The 10,893-nt window shown below is 41.1% G+C and overlaps 1 protein-coding gene across 1 annotated transcript in view; it reads right to left on the reverse strand.

Annotated features, from left to right (window-relative positions):
- Nucleotides 1–10,794, reverse strand: part of SLC30A4 (solute carrier family 30 member 4) — a 37,633-nt gene extending 26,839 nt beyond the window's left edge. The window contains exon 1 of the mRNA XM_023740669.1: nucleotides 10,255–10,794. Within this exon, the coding sequence (XP_023596437.1) occupies nucleotides 10,255–10,645 (391 nt within the window). The 5' untranslated portion in view covers nucleotides 10,646–10,794. The remainder of the gene's footprint in view (nucleotides 1–10,254) is intronic.
- Between the last annotated feature and the right edge of the window lie 99 nt (nucleotides 10,795–10,893).

Raw genomic sequence — 10,893 nt, forward strand, 5'->3', positions numbered from 1 at the left:
CATCCTTGTCTTGTTTCCCTTCTCAGGGGGAATGCTTTCAGCCTCTCTCCATTGAGAACAATGCTGGCTATTGGTTTTGTAGAGGTGCCCTTTACTACGTTGAGATTTTTCCGTTCCAGCCGTGGTGGCATGGTGGGGGCCCATGGGAATGGTGGGGGGCATATGGGGCTTGGTGGGAGAAGAAAAGAAAAAATGCCATGGTGGGGGCTGGGCAGATCTGCTGGCTGGTGGGAAGGGAGGTGCCATGTAGGGCTAGACGGGAGGGAGAAAAAAAGAAAAAAAAAAGCTTGCTGCAAGACGGAGCATCGTTGGCCTGGCCGGGGGAGCTCATATTGTGGACCCAGGCAGTGGGAACTGCTGGAATGGGGGGTTCTTGCTTCTAATCACCAGAAGGGTGTGGGTTGGGAAAGCGTGTTTCTCTGGTTACCGGGTACTCTGTCTCGTGTTGGGAGCTTCATGAAGTTGCCTTCCTGTACTCCCTGTCCAGGGTCATTGGTGGCTGTGATTCAAGATGGCCACACTGTGCTGTGTTAGTTTGCAAGGGATCTCCACTCTACATCTCTCCTCCTTCTCTGTTTTCCACCAGTTTCTTTTTCCATTCGGTGTTTGCTCTAGTTCTTTATCCCTTCATTTGATGCTCAGGGTTCCAGGACTGATGTTTGCATCTGTTTTCAGGTCTTTGCTGCAGAGGGGCGGCGTGGTGCATTTGTCTAGGGTGTCATGTTGCCTCTGCCCCCGTATGGGTCTATTTTCACCCATTTTGTTGGACTTTTGCAGATTCTTTCAATATGGAAGCACAGTCTATGGGGAAATCTCCTAGACTAAATTACTGATGATTTCCTCCCTTCTGTTTTATTTCTCAAACTGTTATTATTTGATTCCTTGACCTACTGGACTGATATTCTAATTTTCTTGCTTTTTCTCTCCTATTATTAAGATTGGAGGTTTGAGTCTATCCAGACGTGTCTCGGGAAGAAACGTCTAGCAATCTACTTCTGGAAAAAAAAAAAAAAAATGAGTCATCAAAAACCCTATGGAGTTCTACTCTGACACACATGGGGTCACCATGAGTTGGAATCAACTTGGTGACAACTAGTATAATGTTTTTTTATTGTTCAAAAGCTCTCTTCTTTACCCTGAATTTCTTTTTAAAGCAGCCTGTTGTTTCATGGATTCATGATCTTCTCTCATTTCTGAGGACACTAATTATAATATTTTGATTTTTTTCCCCTTTATAGTCTATTTATTCTAAGTTTTCTTTTTTTTTTTTTCCCTGTTTGTTTTAGTCTCTATCTTTCATATTAAAGCCTATCTTCAGATGTTCGGTGATCCTTAGTTTCCTATTTATGCTTAAAAAAAGGCTAACCGAAAGTTCTGAACACCTAGGGTAGTTCTTGTTGATGTAAGCTTTCCTGTCAGTGATTTGGCTAGACTGCTGAGGAATCTCAATGTCGGTATCTTCAGGCCTTTTTTCTTGGGCTGATCAGCTTCCTCAAAGAAAACCCCTCCATTATCTTGTTTGGAGGATAAAGAGCTGGTTATTGGCATTGGAGAAGTGCACAGGGAGACCTTAGTATTCAATAAACATATGTTCCCAAAATTCTCTTGTTTTCATGACTGTATTTTCCAGCCTTACTGGGGCCTGCTGTTACTCTATGGAGTAGAGAAGACACAGGCAGTCCTCACTTTGCATGGTTCCAATATGCGTGAATTTCAGTCACCAGGGTTTAAATAACACCAGCCCACTCAAAAAAGATTCAAATTTCAGTTACCACAGTATATTAACTGTGAATTGTTGCAAAAAGTACAAACTTTGCTACTACTATCTTTAGTCCATAAATCACTACATAAATAACAGATGCTAATCATGATCAGACATCAATGATACCATTTCTTTCAAAGTCTACCGATACCCCGTCATGGTGCATCTGTTATTCACTTTACGCAGACAGCAAAACATGTAGTGTTGCTTCCTTGTCTCACAGTGATAAACCCAAGAGATAATTTACAAAAAATGAAAAACTGAGAGTGAGATTTGGTCAACAAAGATGAAAGTGCAGCAAAGAAATAAAAGGTGATAACAATTAAAGTGAAATTGGATATGTTAGAAAATTTGAAAATGGTGAAAGAGAGTAAGTGACAGGAAGAAATGGTTTAAGTGGTAGGCATTTTTACTTCACTGTACAAGAGGAGCCCTGGTGGTGTAGTGGTTAGGACCTATGGCTGCTAACCAAAAAGTCAGCAGTTCAAATCTACCAGCCGCTCCTTGGAAACCCTATGGGGCAGTTCTACTCCGTCCTATAGGGTCACTATCAGTTGGAATCAACTCGATGGCAACAGGTTTGGTTTGGTATAAGTAACTTTGCAGGATTCGAATTGAATGTACATGAAGTTTTAGAAGAAAGAACTGATTATGAGAATGACTCTAGATATGTAGCCAGTAGAACTTAGTGAAGTTGAACTTAAGGACATAAAAAAGAAAAGTGTCTGTGATAAAAAGGATGAAGATGTCCCAGAGGAAGTGAGGTTGGAAAAAACTTTGTATTAAAGGAAACTTCAGAGATATTTCATGACACCAAGTGTCATGGATAAAGTGGATAAAATGTTGGAAACTGACCCAAACTTAGAAAGGAGTATGACAATTCACCAAGGCACAGAATAGATGCTCACTTTGTGTTCTAAGTTATCAGACGAGAAGACTGTAAGCAGTATTCAAACTACTCTTAATACATTTTTTACAAAGAAATAAAATACTTTAGTTCTCAATACTCCTACTGTTTTAAATTATAGCATACTAAATAGCTTTTCTATTTTTTCATTTCCCTATGCATTTATAGCCAACAGGAAGAGTTCTGAAAGTCTGGACAAAAAACAACTGTAATTTTTCACACTGATTATTAAGATTGCTTTGCACGGTTTCACCTCGTGCATTTTTACCATACCGCATTACCGTGCAAAATGAGAACTGATTATATCTAACTGGCTCTTAAACCAGTTTTAACCAGTCCTATTCTCTTATAAACCCCTCTCTCACTCTCTTTGCCTTCCTCTTCCCCCACACTTCCAGAAGTACCTGATACAACCAATTCTGGGGTTACCGAGAATTCTCTAGTACAGTGGTTCTCAAATGTGGTCCTAGGATCAGCAGTATTCAGCATTACCTGGGAGCTTGACAGAAATGCAAATTCTCAGGCCATATTCAAGACCTAGGAGTCCCTGGATGGTGCAAACAGTTAACTAGCTGAAAGGTTGGCTGTTCAAATACACCCAGAGGTGTCTCAGAAGGTAGGCCTGACAATCTGCTTCTGAAAGGTCATAGCCTTGAAAACCCTACAGAGCAGTTCTACTCTGCACACATAGGGTTGTCATGAGTTGGAATAAACTTGAAGGCAACTAACACCAACATTCCAGATCTACTAAATTAGAAACTTTGGGGATGGGGCCCAGCAACAAGTGTTTTAACAAGCTTCCTAGGTGATTCTGATGCATGCTAAAGTTTGAGAACCACTTCTCTAGTGTAAACTGGGTTGGCTCTTGGCTTTCCCTACTGCCGGTTTAGGATTTGGTCTAGTAAGTCAGTTACCTCTTGTCTATTTCCTTTCTAGTTTCCAAAATTTTTGTTGCTATTGCCCCCTGTCCAGTTTTCCCCATCTGTGTGGATTTATATCCTAAAAAGAAAAAAAAAATCCCTTTATTGTAGTTGAAGAGAAGCTTCAGGAGGTCGCAAAATCAGATGCACAAATATTTGCCATTTTTACCTGGAAGTCTCTTTGCATTCACTCTTCAAGCTTTTTCATCACAAATGCAGTTGGTAAAGTAATCAATAACTGTATTACTAAATCCAAAGGATATTTCATTCTTATATTAGACTTCTCAGCAGCTTAAAGCTACTTATTGCCATTTTGTAATATTCTCTTTTCTTGGATTCTTGGACACTTGTTTGCCTTCTGCTTAACTCTTTAAGTTGGAGTTCCTCAAGACTTGGACTCCCTAGGTAATTTTATCCATTTGCATGGCATTATATACCATCTCTCTATTTCAACTTCTCTTCTGAACTGGAGATTCATATGTAACAGCCCACTAGACATCTCTACTTGGCTATTCCATGAATTAACATGTCAAAAACAACGCGTGAGCCCATGCACAAATCCTGCTCTGCATTCTCTCTCCCTTTCGTAGATGACATACATTTCCATTCACTCAGCTGCTCAGGTGAGAAAATTCAGAGACGTTCCTAACACTGCTCTCTCCTCACTCCTCATATCTAAACCATCAGCCAATTTGGTCAATGTTACCTCTAGAGTTTTTATCAATCAATACATTTTTTTCATCCACTCTAGTCCAAGCTATAATCATTTATTGTTTGGACCTCTGCAACAGTTTACTTGCTTCCATTCTTTCACCTTCCAATCCATTCTTCACTAACAGCCTGAGTGATCTTTTAAAACGGTAAATCCTACCTTGCCCCTCCTCTGCTTAAAATCCTTCACTGGCTTCCCATTGCACTTGAACAAAAACTACACTCATTTAACATGGCCTATCAGGACCTGCCTAATCTGTTCCCCTGCATGCCTCTCTAAACTCATTTTATGCCTCTTCCCCTCTTGCTCACTATACTCCAGCACACTGGCCTTCTTTTTAGTTCATTTAAAGGATTGTAGGCTTTAGGATCTTTGTACATGCTGTTCTCTTTGCTTGGAAAACTCCTTCCCCACTTATTCTGCTTGGATAACTCCTACTAGTCTTTCTTCAAGTTTAAATGTATCTGGCTCATAACATAAACTATATTCCACTGGTTACTATCTTCTATAGCACCTTGTTCTTTTTCTTTCATAGCATTTTAGACGATTTGAATGTTAAATTTACTCTTGTGTTTAACGTCTGTCTCCTCCATTGGATTAAAAGCTTCAGATAGTAGGGATCATAATAATTTTGTTGTCCATTGTATATCCAGAGCACGAGGCACAGTGGCTGGCATATAGTAAGTACCCAAAAAATGCTCACTAAATGGAAGAAAGAAAAGAATGGACCCTGTCCCAGGTTTCAGAGAAAGCTGTAGCAAAGCCAAGATTCAAAATCAAGCCTTCTCTGTCAGATCTTTAAAAAATTACTTCATTTTTTATTAGTCCATACTTCCTACATACAAAAAAAAAAAAAACCTGTTGCCATCAAGTCGATTCTGACTCATAGTGACCCTATAGATAAGATGATTTCTTTTTAAGTGCTTTTGAGACACTTTAATGCATGCTCTATTATATACAATTTAATTCTATATAACATTCTGAATAATATGGTTAATGCCTATCCTAACAGTAGTCTGTACTGTTCCATAAAAGATTTTCACATCTGAAAATAAAGTCAGTATTTGCAAGGAAATACTGTGGCTTTTGCAAAACAGTATCTCCCAAATATGGGATTTCAAAAACGGTTAAGTCAGGACAATTATACCTTAATGATTTTTATCTAGGTGAAATAAACTTAATTAATCTTAAGGTGGAAATTTGTGATTAATGCTACTCTAGCTTTAAATATTAAATATTAATTTCAAAAATTACTGGTTGAATGAGTCAATATTCCAGTTGTGTGAATTTGTTCAAGTCACTGAATCTTAAGTCTCTTGAGACCATGCTAATCTGGCCACAGCTTCACCCCTGTCTTTTAATTTACAACATAAGCTTCTGTACTTCTCTAATATAGTAAAAATTAAATAATTCAACAAAAATTAATTGAGTGTCAATTCTATACCAGTCACTGTTCTAAACTCTGGGAATTCAATTTATGTTTCAGTAGGGGAAGGCAGATATCAAATAAGTAAATAAAGTAATCTCAGATGCTGAAGGCTTTGAAAGTTGGGGAGGAGACAGGGGAGAAGAGAGGATTACTTTAGTCAGTCAGAAAAGGTCTCTCGAAGGTGTCTTTTGAGATGAGACATGAATGATAAATCGAAGATACGGGAACTGGCAGTAAATATAAAGCTGTGTTTTTCCAACTGTAGGCCCTGACCTATTAGTGAACCATGAAATCAATTTCCTGGACTACAACTGATAAAAACATTAACATATATCACATGAAATAAAACTTTTGTTTCAGTTATACATACATTTATATATACATATACGTGAGCCCTGGTGGTGCAGTGGTTAAGAGCTCAGCTGCTAACCAAAAGGCCAGCAGTCCGAATCCACCAGCCACTCCTTGGAAACCCTGTGGGGCATTTCTACTCTGTCTTACAGGCTCACTATGTGTTGGAATCAACTCGACGGCAATGGGTTTGGTTTTTTGTTTTTTTTTGTTTTTGTTTTTTATACACGTTTCTACACTGGTCACAGTGTTAAGTGTATTTCTTGCTATAAAAAAAACCCAAACCCATTACCATAGATTCCAACTCATAGTGACCCTATAGGAAAGAGAACTGCCCCAAAGGGTTTGTAAGTAGCGGCTAGGGATTTGAACTGACCATCTTTTAGTTATCCGCTGAGCTCTTAACCACTGTGCCACCAGGGTTCCATTTCTTGCTTATAGCAAGATTAAAAACAGTTTGAAAGCCTTAGGGCAGGAAAAAGCTTTGGGAGTCTTAGGAAGAGAAAGAAGACCAGAATGCCTGAAATGAGCACTGGGGAAGAGTGGTAGGAAATGTATATAAATTTCCTACATACAACCTCCAACAAGCATCCTAAATCTGGACTGTCACCTATGTTCTCATCATTGTTCATCATTAAGAGACAACGTGGGAGAATCATCTCTCTAATGTCACTCTGTAAACTATCACTAAGAGGGGTTAACAGTTACATTGAAGCGATTATGAAAATAATTTCTAAAATAAGAATGCATTTTATAGTGAGAATATATTACTCGCATAATTAAAAAACAAAAATTTCAAGCTCATAAAACTCTTGGGGAGCCCTTTGGGCCCCTTCAGATTCCCCTTACAATGAAAAACTTCCATGTTATTGGTGTTATTTAATTTTTAATATCTCTTGGATATAAATATAAAAGAAAATGCTACAAAGAGACCCCTTAAGTCAAAATGTATACGGAAAAAGCAAAAACAAAAACAAGAGACAGGGACTGCAGACATGACTCTTCCATAATCACCTCACAACTTATTTAACCGCTCTGGGCCCTAAGATTCCTCATGTGTAAAACCAACAGGTGGCAAAGGTATTCAGTAAGGTCCCTTCATACCATAAAATTCCATGATTCTAAGTAAGTTTAGAATCAATGACTATTTTAAATTTGCAAAAATTAACCTGGTGGTTTACTGGAATGAAAAAAGGAAGAAGTTACATGAGAGCCAATAAAGATAATGTCCTTTACTGTCACTGACATGGTGTCTGAAGAACTACAAGAAGCAAAAGTTATCTCTCGAAGTTTATGTTGTACTTAGGTTGATCTGCATTTTGGAACCGTGTGGCCTTTTCACATCATGAGATCAATATCTTGATGTTGTGCATTAAATTGTGTCCCCTAAATATGTGTTGTCATTCCTAACCTCTGTGCCTGTGGCTATAATCCCGTTCGTGAATGTGTTGTCTTTAATGAGGCAGGATTAGTGCAGCGTGTGTCTTGAGTCAATCTCTTTTGAGATATAAAAGAGATTAAACAAGCAAGACAAACAGAGATGGGGGAAGAGAGATGCCAACTGCATGAAGATTGCCCAGAAGAAGAATCTCAAAGAGATGAGGACCTTCCTCCAGAGCCAACAAAGAGAGAAAGCCTTCCCCTAGAGCCAGCACCCCAAATTGGGGTTTCTAGTCTCCTGAACTGTGAGAAAATAAATTTGTTTGTTAAAGCCGTCCACTTGTGGTTTTTCTCCTATAGCAGCACTAGATAACTCAGACACATTTTGGTACTGAGAGTAGGGTGCTGCTCTAACAAATACCTAAAATGTGGAAGTAGTTTTGGAATTGGGTGATAGGTAGAGGCTGGAAGAGTTTTAAGGTGCCTACCCTGGTGATGCGGTGGTTAAGCGTTTGGCTGCTAATCAAAAGGTCAGCAGTTTGAATCCACCAGCCGCTCCTCAGAAACCCTATGGGGCAGTTCTACTCTGTTCTATAGGATCACTATGAGTCAAAACTGACTTAATGGCAATGGGTTTGGTTTTTTATAATGGTAATAGTCTTGACTGCCTTGAAGAGGATGTCAAAGACAATTATGGTGAAGGCTAGAAGGAAGTCAAAAGAGCTATAGTCTCTATCATCTTAGAGAATACATATGGTGCCAGCAACAGAATGTTACTAGAAATGTGGATGTTAAATGTGCTTCCGGTGAGGCTTTAAAAGAAAATGATGAACACAAGAGTGGTCAATGGAGGAAGGGTAATGCTTTTCATGCAATGGCAAACAACTTGTCCAAATTAATGTCCAAATCTTTGGTGGAAGGCAGAACTAGTAAGTGATGAAGTTGGAATCTTGCTGAGGCGATTTCTAAGCAAGATCTTAAAGGGGCTGTGTGGTTTCTCCTTGCTGCTTATAGTAAATGTGAGAGGAAAGAGCTGTACTTAAAAATGAACTGTGCAAAATGAAAACAAATCTTAAAGATTTGGAAAATTCTGTTGTACAAACTAAGGACACGTGTCCTAGAATTTTCAAGAAGGACATGGCTATACAATCTTTTGTTAAAGAGACTAAGCCTGTGACTGATGGATCTAACCAACTACCATAACAGAAAACCCATCAGCTTAGACTGAAGGGGACAGAGAAAGAAGAAAGGAAAGAATGTCTCTGTCTCTTGGAATTCTACAGGCAGGAAACAGGCCAAAGGAGCTACATCTGTTGTCCTCCAAGGAAAGAAAAGGACCATCCCTGGAGCAGCTCGAAGATTAGCAGAACTGTTGGAAGGAAGCAGGGCCTTCCTGGTTTCAAAGTGTGGGGCCACAGTCTCCTGGCTCTCAAAGGGCAGGGCCACAGTCTCCTAGGTTTCAAAGATTCAGATCTTCCCAACTCAGTGCTGGAGTGCAGGCGCAGCAGACCACAGCTGAGGGGGCGGGGCTGCCATGCTCAAGTGGCAAAAGGAGGCCTGCAGGGGCTGAGCAGGTGTGGTTACCACTCAGATGGGCTAGAAGAATGGGGCCGCCTAAGCTGAGGGAGCATAGTTGCCATCTCAGTGGGCCTGGAAGGCAGGGTCTCTACTCAGAATCCAGAGGGCATGGCCAACACTCAGAGTCTGGAAGGCAGGGCTATTGCCTAAATGGTCTCAGAAAAGAGAGGATTATTTTCAAGCCTTGAGAGCTAATATAAATTGTTCTGATGAGTTCTGAACTTTCTGTTATCCCTTCTTTCCCTCCAATTTCTCCCACTAGTAATGGAAATGTCTACCTTGTGCCTGCTCCACCATTGTACTCTGGAAACAGGTAATTTGTGATCTAGATTTTATGGGTTCACAGATGAAAAGGAATTTTGCCTCAAGATGGAATACAACTTAAGGTCTCACCCATATTTTATTTACATGATTCAGAAGATGAGGTTTTGGACTTGGAGTTTATTTAAGACTTCTGGGATGATGTGATGGAGTAAATGTGTTTTACAAGTGGGAAGGACATGAATTTTGGGGTGAGCCAAAAAATGGAATGTTATGGATTGAATTGTGCCCTTCCCCCCACCATGTGTTGTAATTCCTAACCTCTATGCGTGTGGCTGGATGCCTGGTGGCGCAGTGGTTAACAGTCTGGCAGCTAACCAAAAGGTCAGCAGTTTGAATCCACCAGCAGCTCTTTAGAAACCCTATGGGGCAGTTCTACTCCGTCCTATAGTGTCACTCTGAGTCGGAATCGACTGGGAGGCAGTGATTTTGGTTGTAATCCCACTTGGGAATGGGTTGTCTTTCTTATGTGAATGAGACAGGATTAGTGTAGGGGTAAACCTTGAGTCAAACTCTTTTGAGACATAAAAGAGATTAAACAAACAAGCGAGAGAAGCAGAGACGCGGAAGAGAGATGCCAAGCCACATGAAGACCACCCAGGAGCTGAAACTCCGAGACAAGGACCTTCCTCAAGAGCCAACAGAGAAAGGAAGCCTTCCCCTAGAGCTGGCACCTTGAATTCACACTTCTAGCCTCCTAAACTGTGGGAAAATAAACTTCTGCTTTATAAAGCCACCCACTTGTAGTATTTGTCATAGCGGCACCAGAAAGCTAGGATACTTGATAAAGAATAAAGTTCCTGAAAAAGTTTAAGCCTAAAATCACGTGCAATAAAAGCTTGACAAGACTCTCTAGGCAAGGTAAATAGAAAGTGAGTTGGCAACACAACTCACCTACAAGTTCTCCAATCATGAAAAGCAAGTAAAGAACGGCAGCAATGGTCAATCTGGTTTTCACCTTTCTCTGCTTCAATAATTCTCTCTGCTTGCTGCAGCTGTCACAGGGGTCCACCTTCAGGCTCAGCTGACTGTTGGTCAAAGGTAAGTCCTGGTCCAACAAGGAATCGTCGTCGGCCTGAAGGGCAGGGTGCGCCCCGTTAACAGGCCTTTCCGGGACTTCAGAGCCATCATCGGCCACCACAACGCGAAGTTTGTTAAACCGAGAAAGCCTCTCATGCACCACGTCATCCGAGAAGTCAAAGGCGCTGGTGTCATTTAAAAACAGCGGCGCATCATCTTTCCTCAGCAGAGATTTGAGGCGCTTCCAAGCGCCGGCTCCCGCCATGGCAGAGGCTGCGCGGCTGCGGCGCGGAACAGCCAGGTGCAGGCGGACCGCCGACGGCTACTTCACCGGAGCGCCGGTTCCCGACGGCAGAGCCGCGCGTCCCTCCCCACCCTGTGGAAGACGAAAAGCGTTATAAATTAAAGATGCCCCCACATTCCCCTCAAGTTCTGACACCGCAGGCGGCGGGGGCGCAGCGCCGGCCCAGAGGCGCAGTGTTCGCCGGTCTGCGGCCGCCGGTGTCTGCAGGC

Source organism: Trichechus manatus, unplaced genomic scaffold, assembly GCF_000243295.1.
Source record: "Trichechus manatus latirostris isolate Lorelei unplaced genomic scaffold, TriManLat1.0 scaffold00161, whole genome shotgun sequence".
Lineage (NCBI taxonomy): Eukaryota > Metazoa > Chordata > Mammalia > Sirenia > Trichechidae > Trichechus > Trichechus manatus.